Source organism: Gorilla gorilla, chromosome 6, assembly GCF_029281585.2.
Source record: "Gorilla gorilla gorilla isolate KB3781 chromosome 6, NHGRI_mGorGor1-v2.1_pri, whole genome shotgun sequence".
Lineage (NCBI taxonomy): Eukaryota > Metazoa > Chordata > Mammalia > Primates > Hominidae > Gorilla > Gorilla gorilla.
The window spans coordinates 32,562,345-32,578,759 of NC_073230.2; the positions used below are offsets into that span (position 1 = coordinate 32,562,345).

The 16,415-nt window shown below is 39.6% G+C and overlaps 1 protein-coding gene across 3 annotated transcripts in view; it reads right to left on the minus strand.

Annotated features, from left to right (window-relative positions):
- Positions 1-826: 826 nt before the first annotated feature.
- SPMIP4 (sperm microtubule inner protein 4) overlaps positions 827-16,415 on the minus strand; it is a 45,065-nt gene continuing 29,476 nt past the window's right edge. For all 3 annotated transcript variants that reach the window (XM_019030289.4, XM_019030290.4, XM_019030291.2), the window contains exons 8-10: positions 7,727-7,901; positions 7,334-7,425; positions 827-1,883 (exon numbers count right to left, since the gene is read on the minus strand). In XM_019030289.4, the coding sequence (XP_018885834.1) occupies positions 1,062-1,883; positions 7,334-7,425; positions 7,727-7,901 (1,089 nt within the window). In that variant the 3' untranslated portion in view covers positions 827-1,061. The remainder of the gene's footprint in view (positions 1,884-7,333; positions 7,426-7,726; positions 7,902-16,415) is intronic.

The window sequence follows — 16,415 nt, forward strand, 5'->3', positions numbered from 1 at the left end:
CTGTCATAATGTAACTAGTGCTGTACAGGATGCAGTTGGAAAAAAATTCTCTAACTTTAGCCCAGAATAGTTTTAAGGAGGTTACAACCAAACAACATGTTGGTCATAAAATTAAAATAAATATTCACAAAATACTTAAAGAAATTCCTCTTGAACTTCCACGACAGACTATGTTTAAAATCTACCTCTTGGCACATTAAATGAATTGACTTGCATATGGGAGTTAGCCAAACTCTTAGAGAACACACTCCAGAAATGAAGATTTGGGGCTCTGTAATAACTGATACCAAGCCATCCTTTCTTGCTATAATTAGAACTCACCAGTTGCTAATTAAGGCCATTGCTAGATCTTCAGTAAAATAATTTTATCTGCATAAAAGAAACAGTTATGTTTCTCAATCAGAAAGTTAAGGGTAAGCAAACAATTCAATTTGAAATGTGTACGTGCAGAGAGTTTTGGGTTTCATTTTTTTCGCTGACTTATTTTCTTTACATGTTTACATAAAGGAACAGAGTCCACATACTTTTAAGACAATATAGTTTTTAGAGGTGTCCATCCCTTAATTAACTAGGTGTTTGGGTTTTGTCTTTTCTACCTAATGCTACTATGTACAAAAATTTACATAAAGGGACAGTGTTCTCATTTTTATTAAGATACTATAATTTGTATAGTCATTCATTAATTATTGATCATTTGAGTTCTTTCCAGCTTTTCAATTTTTTTTGGTGAAACAATGATGTAAACTTTGTTGTACACATTGCTTTTTGTGATTTTGGAAAATTTCCTTGTAGTATAATCTGAAGATGAGAGATTAAAGACTATAAATTTTTCTAGTTCTAATATTTTATTGCCAAATTGTTAAACTTTTCAAGAAGTCATAACATCACCTTTTCTGGGTTCCTCCAACCAGATACTAACTTAAATTCCTGAAAATGTAAACCTCACTAACAAGGTCCTTGTGGTTTAATCTAGAAAACAGAATCCAGCAATATGAAGGAAATTCTGTTATATTTTTTAGCTTCTTGCAAGAGGCTGGGTTTTGAAGGGAAGAATGAGTATCTCAATTATAGAAATAATAGGAATTATGGCCATAGAATTGGTGCTTCATCCCCGAATGCTCATTATCCCTGAGGTCTTTATGGTCTTCTAGAATTGATTTATGGAAACGCTTTTGTGCACCAGTTTTTGAAAAAGAGTTCTTAAGCTCCAGCAGGTTGGTCTGAGGTTTGGTCACTCCAGCTCTAGGAATCCAACCAAGAACAGGTCTTGTTTCTTCAATGTTTTCCATGTTCAAGAACAACTCTTCTTCTGGCTTACTTAAAAAATGTTCTAAAGTGAAAGCTTCCGTGTCTTGTTTATTCTGTAAAACACTAGGTTTACTAAGGCTAACAGGGTTTGGACACATATTATACTGATCACGTAGGGGAGATTTAAGATTTTCATAGTGAATCCAGTGGTTTGGTTTACAGTAAGGTGTGGGTTGGGTTTTTAGTGACTGCTGTCTCCAGTATAAATCTTCTGTCTTTTTAGTATCTGTGATTTTTGGAAATGGCTTTATGTCATAAATGCTAGTAAGGTCTTTTGTTGGGTAACAAGATGGGAGTTCATAGGTAGACAGCAAGCTCTGTTCTTCTATGATCTTCTCTTCAATATCCTGGTTTTTATGGGTCACACCGGCTGGTGTGTTATCACTAAGTGCCATCATTTCTTTAGAACTGGGTACAAAGGTATGAAAATTACACAAAACTCTAGGAGTACAATCTGGACAGGAACGTGGTCTTTGCTGGACTATAGCCTCCAGAGAACGTCGGTTCTGAATTAATCGGGCAATTCGTCCTTCCAACGGTCTGGGAGGTTTGAAGACAGGATGGAATTTTTCTTGCTGTAGTTGTGGGATAAAAAGGAGAAAAAAATTGATCAGGGATATTGCCACAAATGGTAGGTCAAAAGTATACCCATTTTCATTGTCTGAGTACACGAGATGGGCGTAGGAGTGTACATTGCAATGCTCTTTGATACTAATTTAAAGACATTGAAATTTGGGTCCAAATACATTTTCCTCCTTTACTGGTTCTAGAGAGTATGAAAGGGGCATGTTTTTTATTTGGCTATACAGAATTCTTTCTGTGTGGGAACTCTGCTTTTAAACTTCAAAGATATAAAGCAATCACTGGAATAAAACTTCTGTCCATCACTAACAGATGGCATTAGCAGTGTGTGCAGTTATTTAATTTCAGCCAAAGTCTCCTTTATTAGGCCTTAGCAAGTGCCCTTAAACCTTGGCTGAATCGGAATCATCTGCAGAGCTGGCATGAAATTCCTAAGCTCCTAAGACCCTCCAAGACTGTGGGTCAGAAGGTCTGTAGTGGGCCCCAGGAAGCTGAATTTTCTTTTTTTAATTTTTTAATTTTTTTATTTTTTCTTTCCTTTCTCTTTGGTTTTCATTCTCTTATGGTTTTGGCAGGTTTTGACAGTATTAGAGTAATGCGAACCTCATAAAACAAGTTGCGGAGTGTATTAATTTGCTAGCGCTGCCATAATGAAGTACCACAAACTGGGTGGCTTAAACAATAGAAATTTATTGTCTCATAGTTCTGGAAGTTCAGCCTCAGTGTATTGGCAGGGTTGGTTTCTTCTGAGGGTTGTGAAGAAAAATCTGATTCCTGCCTCTTCCCAAGATTCTGGGTGGTTTAATGGAAATCTTTAGTGTCCCTTGGCTTGTAGAGGCATGACCCCACTGTCTGCTTTCATATTCACAAGACATTCTCTCTGCAGCATGTCTACCTCTAAATTTTCTTTTTATAAGAACACCAGTTAGACTGGATTAAATTCACCCTCATGACCTCATTTTAACTTGATTACCTTGGAAATGACCCTATCTCCAAATAAGGTCACATTCTGAGGTACTTGGGATTATGCTACAACTTCAACAAAAGAGATTAACCCATAATATGGGGTAATTTAACCTTCCTTACATTCTAAAAATCTTGTGTAAGATTGGTATTATTTCTCCTTGAAGATTAGAAAAGATTTACCAGTAAAACCACTTGGGTCTAGACTTTCCATTTTAGGAGGGTTTTTGATAAATTCAATTTATTATGTATAGGACTATTCAGATTTTCTTTATCTTCTCATGCCAATTTTGGGAGGACCACTTTTTAAGGACACTTGTCAATTTTAAGTTATGATCCTTTTAATGCCTGGAGAATATGTAATGATAATCTTTTTAAAAAATTCATTATAACTGTGATTTATGTGTGTATTCTTTTGTTCTTAATCAATCTAACTAGAAGTTTGTCAATTTTGTTGATCTATTCCAGGGATCAGAAAACTTTTTTCTGTAAAAGGCCAAGTAGTAATAAGCTCATAATTTAGTGTAAGCATTGTGGACCATATGATCATCATTGTAACAATGCAACTCTGCCATTGTTGAATAAAATCAACCATAAACAATCCATAAACAAATGAATATTGCTGAGTTCTTTTATTTTCTTTTTGTGAAGATAGAGTCTTGTTATGTTGCCCAGGCTGGTCTCTAACTACTAGGCTCAAGCAATCCTCCCGCCTTTGCCTCCCAAAAATGATAGGATTACAGGCCTGAGCCACTGTGCCCAGCAACTGTTGCCATGTTCTAATAAAATTTATTTACAAAACCAAAAATAACCACAATGAGTTAATACTCCACAGTCACCATATAATCAAAAAGAGAGAAATAAATAACTGTTGGCATTTATGTTGAGTAATAAAAACTCTCATACATTTCTGGTTGGAATGTAAAGAGTTACAGCCACTTTGAAAAATGGTTTTGAAGTTTCCTAAAATCATATAACTACTCTCCCAAAACAAAAACATATGTCCATACACAGATTTGCATGTAAATATATGGAAGCTGAATTTTCAACGAGCATTTCAGGTGATGGTGAGGCTGGAGATTTGCTATGCTTTGAGAAACACTGGTCTGAGGTGTCATGTCTGTGCTTTTTTTAAGTTGTTTTATAAATATTATGAACTCAATTATGTCTGGTAACTGCGAAAGTAGTGAGTGTATTTAAAGTGCTATTAATAGATACACACTGGGTGGTGGGAAGAGGACGCAGCTGACTGGGAGGGGGTATGAGGAGGAAACTTTCTGGAATGATAGTATTCTGTATCTTGATAGGGGTTTGGGTTACAAAGGTGTGTTTGTTAAAACTCGATGAATGTACACTTAAGATTTGTGCAATTGCATTGAACTTTATTTCACCTTAAAAGAAAAAAAAACCGCAAACAAATATTGAACTCTGGTTGATAATATACATGCTGAATGTTTAGGAGTGAAGTAAACTAATATCTGCAATTTACTCTAAAATGCACACAAATAATATATATTTATTATTTCTGGAGGATGGATGGTTAGAAGGATGGAAAGATGGATAGATTATGTGATAAAACAAGCATAGCAAAATGTTAGTGGTGAATCTAGGTGGTGAGTATATGGGTGTTAATTATACATTTACATTATACATTTTTTTTTTACTTTTCTGTATGTTTTAAACATTTTATAATAATATGTTAAAGTAAAAAAACTACCAAAGAATGTATGTATAATGATGATGGAATTGACAGCAGAGATAATACAAATGAGAGTAGTGAGAAAATAATCACTGTAGCTTGGACTTAAAAAAATGGACTTAGGAACATCCTTTTGAAAGCTAATCTGCTTATAGTCAGAGAAATTTCCATATTGAGGTAACAAATTTGTTACAGCCTTTAGCTAATCAAGTTTGAGTAAATAATGTGATGAAAAAACTTTAGCTCTTTGACGTGCTTTGTTAAATTTGTCATAAAAAAGGACAGGACTTATCATATTGTACTTTGACCATATATATTTCTGTATGCAAGAAGCAGTTTTTAGTGCTTTTATTTTACACTACTACAATAAAATATTTCATACACATTTTTATTACCATTAAAACATGTTTTCCCAGTCTGTTCTTTATGGTTTAATCAGAAACCAGCAAGAGTCACTAAAACTTTCTTTTAAACTTCCAATTATCTTAGGTATATTTTATCTCGTTATTCATAAATATTTAAGAGTTGATTTGCTTGCACAATGATTTTGTATATAACATATTTGGCAAACATCCTGTATATAATGGAATACGTATTTTGTACATACCATACAGGGTCGAATCTCTGGAAATCTGGACAGTTGTTGAACACACCTGACAACATGTGTTCATATAATATTTTCTATACTTAGAGAATGCTCATTGCAAATTCAACATAAAAATTATTAAAAACCCTTCAGTGAATGATAAAACACAGCCTATAAACCTGCTCCTGGTGTTATGATTTTATATCACCTTAGGAAATGCTGAAGCAAATGTAAAATCAGTATGTTCAGCTCAGTTTTTATTTTATTTATTAATTTATTTTGAGATGGAGTCTCACTCTGTTGCCCAGGCTGGAGTGCAGTGGCACAACCTTTGCTCACAGCAACCTCTGCTTCCCAGATTCAAGCGATTCTCCCACCTTAGCCTCCTGAGTAGCTAGGACTACAGACATGTGCCACCATGCCTGGCTAATTTTTGTATTTTTAGTAGAGACAGGGTTTCACCATGTTGGCCAGGCTGGTCTCCAACTCCTGACCTCAGGTGGTCCACCCGCCTCAGTCTCCCAAAGTGCTGGGATTATAGGCGTGAGCCACCGCACCTGGCCCTCAGCTCAGTTTTTTTGTTTTCTTTTTTCCCCCCACCCAGCATGATCTTGGCTCACTGCAACCTCTGCCCCATCCCCCCGGTTCAAGCGATTCTCCTGCCTCAGCCTCCAGAGTAGCTGGGATTACAAGCGCCCACCACCACGCCCGGCTAATTTTTGTATTTTTAGTAGAGATGGGTCTCACCATGTTGGCCAGGCTGGTCTCAAACTCCTGACCTCAGGCGATCCACCCGCCTCAGCCTCCCAAAGTGCTAGGATTACAGGCATGAGCCACCGAGCCTGACCCAGCTCAGTTTTTGAAGTGTTCACACTGAAATAATCTTACAGATGCTTTTCCATGTGTTTTTCACAATTTATATATCTTCAAAATGTTAATTTTGTTTTCAAAATTTGTAGTTGTCGAGAATAAAATTTAGGCCTCAAATAAAACAACACATATGCAAACTATTAGGTCATTTCATCTCATTTACATAATTAAACCAACAGATTATACTTTTGCTTATTAAAGGGCTTGATTATTTCTTCCAGGCCATTTCACATAATCAATTTAAAAGTCTCTATTGATATCTGCAGAGAATGTATTGGCTTTTCATTGTAATTCAGCCAGCTCTCAATTATTATGAATATCAGGAGGAAGCCTTTATTTCTTCAAAAGCAATGGTAATGTACAAGATATATAAATATGCAAAGGGCCAGGCGCAGTAGCTCACGCCTGTAATCCCAGCACTTTGGGAGGCCAAGGCGGGCAAATCACGAGGTCAGGAGATCGAGACCATCCTGGTCAACATGGTGAAACCCCGTCTCTACTACAAATACAAAAATTAGCTGGGTGTGGTGGTGCGTGCCTGTAATCCCAGCTATTCTGGAGGCTGAGGCACGAGAATCGCTTGAACCCAGGAGGCGGAGGCTGCAGTGAGCTGAGATCGTGCCACTGTACTCCAGCCTGGCAACAGAGTGAGACTCTGTCTCAAGAAAAAAAAAAAAAACAAAGATCTACGGAATTTACTAGGAATCTCATTAAATCACTAGTTAAATTCTTTTGTAAACTGCTTTTGTAAGTTATTTCAGCAACAGTAGCATAGTAGAAAATCTGTTAAAAAAAAAAAAACACTCTGAAGAAGAAAAGAAATCTCTTTTTTTTTTTTTTTGAGACGTAGTCTCGCTCTGTCGTCTAGGCTGGAGCGCAGTGGCACGATCTCAGCTCACTGCACCTCTGCCTCCTGGGTTCAAGCGATTCTTCTGCCTCAGCCTCCTAAGTAGCTGGGAGTAGAGGCGAGTGCCACCACGCCTGGCTAATTTTTGTATTTTTAGTAGAGACAGAGTTTCACCATATTGGCCAGGCTGGTCTCGAACTCCTGACCTCGTGATCTGTCCGCCTCGGCCTCCCAGAGTGCTGAGATTACAGGTGTGAGGCACTGCGCCTGGCCCAAGAAAAGAAATCTTGCTTGTTTTCCCAAACAGCAGACAAAGTATTCAAACCAGTTCAAATCAGCTCAGAATTCACTTCTAAAATGAGTAAAAATTTCCATTTGCTAACTTGATTGCTAAAACCCAAGACACAAAAAGTGGCAAAGCAAGAAGGAGCCCAGCACTCTCCCCCCAAATAACTGAGAGTTGACTGCAATTACTTACAGGCTCTGGGTCAAATCCTATCTTTCCTGTTAACTCTGCTACCATCTTTTCATGGTAATCATCCAGTTCAAGGGGGTCCATGGGCCCCAGACCTTAATGGAAACATCATCTTATTATTTTGTTAGGGTAAACGAAGAACGACAGTTATATTACCCTTTATAGGAAAACTTACCCATTCCTTTTGTAATATAATTAGAACCAATAAAATGAAAACCAACCCTACCTCCCAGCTACCTATGAAGAGAAATTTACCACCCACCTTAATTCTTATTACTTAGGATTTAAATACTTTGAGAAAAAGGCAAAAACATGAGAAGTTGAAAGCTTGTCATAGCATTTGTTAAATATTCCAATTTTGTTCTAATTTTTACTTGTATGAAAGTGAACTCATACCTGTAAAATCACGAGTGTACGAAGTGAGCCAGTGGGACCTCTGAAGATTTCTTTGTATGTTGGCTTCTTTGGCAGAGCAAATAGGGTCCCATGAATTTAAAGAAGTGTTAGGAGCAAAGGTTTTAGGAGGTTTTGGGTAGAATACTGGCTTATTTTTCTCAACACCTCTGGGAAACTAAAATATGAACATAAAGATTACTGCTGTTAATGTCATCTAGTAGAATAAGAGCTGATTCATGATCTCAGCAGGAAAGAGGCAAAGGAAATTCCAGGCTGACGTCAGAATGTTTTTTTTTTTTGGTCATTAATTACTAGTTAATTACTAATTGCTATAATTGGAACCATATATAGAGTTAAACACAATATTCTATCAAATAAATGGTAAGGTCTTTTCTAAAAGTCTTTTGCCTTAGCTGGGACTTTGATAATGTGTATTGGAGAAATGTCCCTGAATATTCTACCTCCAGTGAAATTTTATTAGCAATACAAAGGGCTCTAAGGTGGTCTTTTGGCTAAGTTTAGCTAAAATTGTGTGCCTTCTACTTTTCCTTCCACGCCTGAAATGAAACCATTTGATGTCTTTTATGAATTTCCAATGAAGTTTAAATCACTCAAATTCAAATAAAATTTTCATTCTTCAGACGTAACTAGAGAGTTTTATTTTATATTTTCAAAAGAGCTATGCATGTAAACATGAGTGAATAAGTGAGTTTCACTGCAGTCTTTTTGATTAGAAATTCACCTTTTCTCAGTATCTCTCTTATGATACTTAATATTTACTAAGCACATATAGGTGCACAGCAGTGGCTGCAAACAAGCATGGATCCAAAACAAATCTTGCCATCCAGGAACAGGTTATTGGCTAGTAGGGGAGATAAAGCATGAAACACAAATGACAAAAAGGTTTTAACAAGTAATTCTTTGTCATAAAAGAAGTAAAGACACTTTTTTTTTTTTTTTTTTTCCAGAGACAGGGTCTCACCCTGCCACCCAGGCTGGAGTGCAGTGGTACAATCATAGCTCACTGAAACCTCCAACCCTTGGGCTCAAGTGATCCTCTGGCCTCAGCCTCCTGAACAGCCTGGACTACAGGCCTGTACCACCACTCCTGGCTTTTTCTTTAAAAAATACTTTTTGTAGAGACAGGGTCTCATCATGTTGCCCAGGCTGGTCTCAAACTCCTGACCTCAAGAGATCCTCCTACTTCAGCCTATCAAGCATTAGGATTATAGACATGAGCTACCATGCTCGACCATGAGACAGAATTATTTGAAAGTTCAAAGAAGGGAGAGATTGAATTCACCTGAATGGGGAAGTGGAGCTGGGAAACAGGGAGGGAGGGTGAAGACAAGAGGCCATGTCATGTTATATGCAGAAACTGGGCCTTGAATGATGTGCAGAGATGTGGAGGCCAAAGGAACAGCAGGAGCAGAGTGGATAGTGGTGGCAAGTGTGGAACTAGCATTTCTTCAACATTAGGCTGCTGGGTGCCCTCACAGCCAGGCCCACCCTTAACACTTGAGGGCCTGGGATGAAAGTACAAATGGAAGTCTGTATTCCATTTCACTAAATAGTTAAATTTATAAATCAAGTAAACAAATGTTAAATAAAATATGTTCCTTTCACCTGCTTTGACAAAATATCTCTGGAACAACCTGTAAGACCAGGTTTAAATTTGGACTTCTTGGACTACTTCCAGTTCTGCACTGGGACAGGGTGGTTCAGGCAGAGCCAGCCGCTGGCCCCTGGCCTCAGCACCCTGACTGCTTTCTTCTTTACCCGCCCCATTTACCCACCACCTCACTTCTAGCAAACAGGCATGCAGTCATGTTTTGGTCACTCCTTTGGCCATGAGGTATATACCAGCTTGGCAGCACTGCCAACCCTTGGGAAGATGGACTTAACGAAGAGACCCTAAGAAGGGCCTAGGATTGGGTTTAAAGCTATTTGGAGGCCGGGCGCGGTGGCTCACGCCTGTAATCCCAGCACTTTGGGAGGCCGAGGCGGGCGGATCACGAGGTCAGGAGATCGAGACCATCCTGGCTAACATGGTGAAACCCCGTCTCTACTAAAAATACAAAAAATTAACCGGGCGTAGTGGCGGGCGCCTGTAGTCCCAGCTACTCGGGAGGCTGAGGCAGGAGAATGGCGTGAACCCGGGAGGCGGAGCTTGCAGTGAGCTGAGATTGCGCCACTGCAGTCTAGCCTGGGCGACAGAGCCAGACTCCGTCTCAAAAAAAAAAAAAAAAGCTATTTGGTCAGGGAATTCTGTGGTTCAAGATCATGGTCAGGGGAGGGAGACAGAGGAGCATGGGCTCCAGACGAACATATCCTCTTGCTCCACAGAAAGGGCCACAGCCAGAGGAAGGCCAGAACTGGCCCTCTAAAGTGTGGGGCCTTCTAAAGTTCCCGGGCCTAAGGGTTATGCTGTTCATAGCAACCCTGTGAGATTAGAGTGATTCCATTTTACATATACAGTAATCATGGTAAAAGGCACTGCTACCCCTATAAACCTTTAACAAATATGTGGCTTACTTATTCAGGGATAAAGAAAGCCCCTTTTGATCTCCTTATCTTTTTCATTATTTGCAGAGCCAGTTTACTTGGAAATAAGAAGGACTGTTTTTTTTTTTTTTTTTTTTTGAGATGGAGTCTTGCTCTTGCTCTTGTCCCCCAGACTGGAGTGCAGTGGTGCGATCTCGGCTCACTACAACCTCTGCCTCCTGGGTTCAAGTGATTCTCCTGCCTCAGCCTCCCAAGTAGCTGGGACTACAGATGTGCGCCACCACGCCCGGCTAATTTTTGTACTTTTAGTAGAGACCGGGTTTCACCATGGTTGGCCAGGCTGGTCTCCAACTCCTGACCTCAGGTGATTTGCCTGCCTCGGCCTCCCAAAATGCTGGGATTACAGGCATGAGTCACCATGCCCAGCCAAGAAGGACTTTTAAAAAAATATTGTTCTACGGGGCTGGATTAATCTTGTATCTTACACTGGTTGAACTAACAACAGAGATCTACTGAAACACATTCAAGGGCACGGAAAGGAAATAAGCAATGTGAAATTTTACTGTAGCGTGTGATGTCTTGAGAAGGGGCTAAAGAGGCAGGAAACATTTGAGAGGGGAACTGGCCAATTTTCAGTATGTTAAGGGGATGTTACTCTGAGAGGATAGTGAGAGAGGGGTGGTGGAAGTCATTTACTCCAAAGGTATTCATTGGCTCAATACACTAAACTCAGGGTACAGTTTGTATCTGATATGGAAGATAAGCCTACGGCAGAAAGGAATTCCAGTTCCTGAGATGTTAGTTTCTAGACAGACACTCCAGTCTACAAAGAAGTGACATTAGTTGTTTTGAATTTGGAATATATTCTCAGAGGAATAGTACTATATAAATGGTGGTTACATTCCCAGCATAGCTCATATAATATATGTAACTCATAACCTATTTAATAAACATTTACTGAATACCTATTGCATGCAAAACCATGTACAAGGTTCTGAGAGTTCTGTGCTAGGCACCAAAACTCCATAAATTGTCACTAAAATAACATGGTTGTAATATATTAAATGAAACAAAAAAAGGAAATATAGTTTTTTTTTTGTTTTATTTTAGTCTTGAATGATGGGGCTTAACCAGGTTAAATAGGGGAGGTTAAAAGGTTTACTGTGGAGACCACATTGCCATTTGCAGAGGCTTTAGCATTTGGGAATACTGGTTCTTTATTAGATATTTTAATTAATTCTATTAGCACCATTTTTACACTAACAGGTTATGATAAGGCACTTCGTTCATTTACATCTGGAATGAAGACAGAGAGAGAGAGAGAGAGAGAGAGACGGAGAGAGGGAGCAAATGAGAGACTGGCAGACAGAATTATTTTTGGCCTCTAGTCAGGGCTTAGGAAAGAGAGACGGCTGAAGGGAGAAGAGGACGCCTGGTTGGATAACAGCGCTGCCTGAGATGGAATGGTGGGAACACTGCGGGTGTGAGACAGAAGATGAGGAGAGAGACAGACAGTTTGTTTCCCATTCTGGACACCTTGTCTGTCAATGGGCCTGAGCAGGTGGGAGGGGGCACAGGGTGCTGGCAGTCATGGAGAGGTGCACTGTGGGCGTCCAGTTATTTGGTAAGATGACTCCTTTCTAAAGGAGGTCCCTGCATGATCACCAAATTCATTATGGCCACTTAAGGATGAGTGTGGAGTATGGGTGGTATGTTGGAGAGAGAATTGTCCCTGGAATGAGGAAAGTATCTCTAGGATGGGAATGGGCATTTTAGATTGGAAAGATGGCAGGTGGATCAAGAAGAAAAACTGCTCCCCTTTGAAGGGGTGATATCAGTGAGCTCTCTTTCAAAGGGAAGCCAAGGGTCTGTCCAAATATTTAGGTTTGCAGAAAGCTGGGTTGTAATGAACACTGTGTTATTCTCAGTGAGGCTTTGAAAATGGTTTTGTTAAAAACATTTCAAAAAGTCCAAAGTAAGGAGGTTTATGGCACTTGACCTTTGTGATTATATCTCATCTTATCAAAAAATGATTACAAGGTAGATTTCATCCTAGAGACTATTCTCATATCCTAAAAGCTAAGGCTAGACATTCAAGTTCTTGAGAAACAGGACAAAAGTCTTCACTTGAGTAAGCAATGAAACAGCCCAGAAGAGTCAAGTATTAAAACCTATGTATGGGCCGCACACAGTGGCTCACACCTGTAATCCCAGCACTTTGGGAGGCCGAGGAGGGAGGATCACTTGAGGCCAGGAGTTTGAGGCCAGCCCGGACAACAGGGTGAACCCACCTCTACAAAAATTAGCTGGGCATAGTGGCGCACATCTGTGGGCTTAGGTACTCTGGAGACTGAGGCAGGAGAATTGCTTGAACCCGGAAGGCGGAGGCTGCAGTGAGCTGAGATTGTGCCACTGCACTTCAGCCTGGGTGACAGAGCAAGACTCCATTTCAAAATCAAAATAAAACCTATTTATGTTTGCCAACTGGAAAAGGAAAAGGAACGTTGATTGGTTTGGTAACAGATGCAAACGGTCAGTGAGAAGAGATCTCAGCGGGAAGAGAAGGGTAGCAGGAGAGGCCCCGAATAGAGTGATAAGTACAATGATCACCAGAGTCACTAATGACTCTGGTGGGGAAAACTGGGCCAGTCCAAAGAGGCAAAGCTAGGGCAGCTCTGGGGTCTGGGTGGGAAAGGGGCGTCTGATCTCAGTAGCTGCTGAAGGCACAGCTGCTGCATCCACATGCAACGTGAAAGGAGGAGGGAAAAACGACATTTAACACACTGTTAACATGAAGCCCCGGGACTTAGTTTTTAAAAGGTTAACGTTCTTATGTGGAATATTCTCCTTTCCAAGGTTACCCATTTCTCTATGTTGCTAGGTAAACAAAGTATTATAACCATTGGAATAATAATACTGATAGCAGCTAATATTTATTATGAACTTACGATGTACCAATATTGTGCTGGGTGCTTTTCTGTGTATTTCATTCTCAGGACAGCACTATCAGGTAGATTTTATTATTATTCCTGCTTTATCTATGAGGAAACTAGGTATTGAAGGATTAAGTATGTTACCCAGGTCACAGAACTGACAAGTTTTAGAGCAGTATGTTATACATATTTTCTTATTGGCTTGGATGGAAAGTACTAACATATGGTTCCCGGAGTTTTCTGTTTTGCAGCTAAGTGACATATTTTTGGACCTGCTTATCAGGTTAGTAGTGTCCCTTCTCCTTCCCTGGGTAGAGCAGAAGGAGGGAGAAGACTATTATCCCAGAAATGCAAGTTACAAGTCCTTGAAAAACAAGGCATTCTTGTTATGAGTTCCATTCTCAGAGAATGATGTAATTGGTGTGGGGTGCAGCCTGCACCCCTGGTGATTCTAATGTGCAGCCAAGGTTGAGGACCACTGCTCTGGCAATAGGAAAGGTAAATACTATAAAAAATATCCTCCTGAGCCTGGTGTGGTGGTGCACAGCTGTAGTCCCAGATACTTAGGAGGCTGAAGCAGGAGGATGCAGAAGGCCAGAAGTTTGAGGATATGGTGTGCCATGATTGCACCTGTGAACAGCCACTGCACTCCAGCCTGGTGTTAAATAATTAATAGATCTGAGAAAGGCAGCATGAGACAGAATCTGTCTCTTTTTTTTTTTTTTTTTTTTTTTTGAGACAGAGTCTTACTCTCACCCAGGCTGGAGTGCAGTGGTGCCAACTCGGGTCACTGCAGCCTCTGCCTCCTGAGTTCATGCGATTCTCCTGCCTCGGCCTCCTGAGTAGCTGAGGTTACAAGCATGCCCCACCATGCCCAACTAATTTTTGTATTTTTAGTAGAGTCAGTGTTCCGCCATGTTGGTCAGGCTGGTCTCAAGCTCCTGACCTCAACTGATCCACCTGCCTTGGCCTCCCAAAGTGTCTCCCAGAGGGATTACAGGAGTGAGCCACTGCATCTGGCCATCTCTTTTTCTTTTGTTTCTCATTTTTCTTTAATATTTTAGAATTTAAAGCATTTAATTCAACAAAAACCAACTCATAAATTGGGCAGTCGCCAAACCAAAATAGGTTCAGAGACTCTGCCGCCGCCAGGTGGTGGAAGAAGGTTTATGGACAGAAAAAGGAAAGTGACCTATAGAAAACAGAAGTGAGACACAGAAACAGCCAGATTGGTTACAGCTTAATGTTTGTCTTATTTGAACACGGTTTGAACAGTTGGCTGCCTTTGATTGGCCAAAACTAGGTGATTGGCACAAGAGTAGGTTACAGTCTGTTTATGCATCCAGTTAGGCTGCAGTTCATTCTGTATGGAGAAATCTTTAGGCCAAACTTAAAAGACATGAGGAGGTAGCTGTAGGCTATACTTAACAATTCCCCCTTTCTGGTTAGTGGGCAACATAATGAGACCTCGTCTCTTAAAAAAAAAATCCTTTAATAGGAATAGAACATTGTAGATAAAGAACACTGTAGATTACCTCCCCCAATTAAATGACAAAAGGCAGGAAAAATAGGAAGGACAAGTATAGGGTATTATCCTAGAGATTAGAGAAAAAAAAAGGTGAGTCATGAGTTACTCCCAGGAAGCTCAGCATCTATTTTATTTTTACTTCTTTGTCCAGGGAAATGCAAAACTTGATTAGAGTTAGGGATGAGCCAGAAGAAAATGTGAAAGGTTGAAAATTAAGAGCAGTTAATAAAGATTAAGAAAGTGGGATTAATCATCAGAAATAAGAAATAAATAAATAAATCAGCCAAAAATATTTATGTACAATGCACTGTGGGGATATACACATAACATATTCTGTTCTCAAATAACTCATAATTTAATTGATGAAATATGAAATATGTGAAAAGTTACTGGTTATAGTATGTGTGGCAGAAGTCAGATGAGGGAGATATCATTTCTGCTGGAGTAATAATAATGCCTTATAAATTATAGTATTTTCTAGTTTTGAATCTTTCATATGATCCTCTTATCTTGTGAAATTTACAGGACAGATTTTTAGTGAAATTACCCAGATACGTTTTATGAATTGAAGCTCAGAAAAGGGAAATAATCTGCCTAGTATCACTTACACAGTAAATGGCAACAGAGGAGTGACCCGCAAGCACACAGGCCTCCTGACCTGGTTCTCTTTGCTACATAACAGAAACAAAGAGGGTTGAGCTGAGCCTTGAATTAGCAAGTGTTGGGCAGAGAGGCCTTGGGAGGAGGGCATTCCAAGAAGGGAAATGGCATGAACCTGTTTGGGAACCAGTGGGTGGGGCCAGGCTGCAGGCTGGAGGTAAGGGCAGATCCTGAGGGGTCTCTGCACCTCAGTTAAAGCATAGGGATTTACACTCAGGCAGAGGGGAGCTATTCAGGATGGCTGCCAAGGAATGTGACATGAGGAAAACAGGATTTTAATGACTAGGAAGAAACTTAGCTACAGATCTGGAGCCTTTGGCTATAAGAACATGTTATGATAGGATGGGTTCTAGAATAACTCTCATATTTCTGGGTTGTTTAGATATAGATTTTGCTTAAAAACTGAAAGAGATCCAGTAAAACAGACGCTTCGTTAGGACTTCTTTTTGACATTTAACTTTAAAAAAACAAACGGGAAATGACTACTTTATAGATGACTCTGTGACATGGCGGTGACCACATGCTGGGCCTGTCATAATGGTTTGCCAGGTAAAATTCAAATGTTTTCAACCTCCCAAAATTATCACTTGCCTATCTCATGGATTGCTGGATGCCAAGAGATAATATATGGAGAACACTTGGCACTGCTTCTCACCAACCATGTTAGCTATTATTATTTTCAAACGTCTAGATATTTTCCCTCTTGATTTATAATTTTCTCTTTTTATCCATGAGGAGTTATGGGACAGAGGTTAAGGTCAGAGACTAGAACTTCACAAACCAGATTTCTGTGATCATGACATAGTTACAAATTCTGAGTCACAGTTTCCTTATCTATAAAATGGAAATGATGATGCTAACCTTAGGAGGTTATTGAAAGGGTTAAATGATGTATTTAGAGTGGTTAGGTGTGTAGCAATTTCTCAATAAATGGTGGCTATTGCTTTATTTCATTTTAAACTTGACACCAATATGATAATAATGGCTGGAACAATAATAGCTTGCAAATCTTTCTGGAAATCTCCCATTTACTCTCTGCATATTTGGAGTGACTGGAGGTATT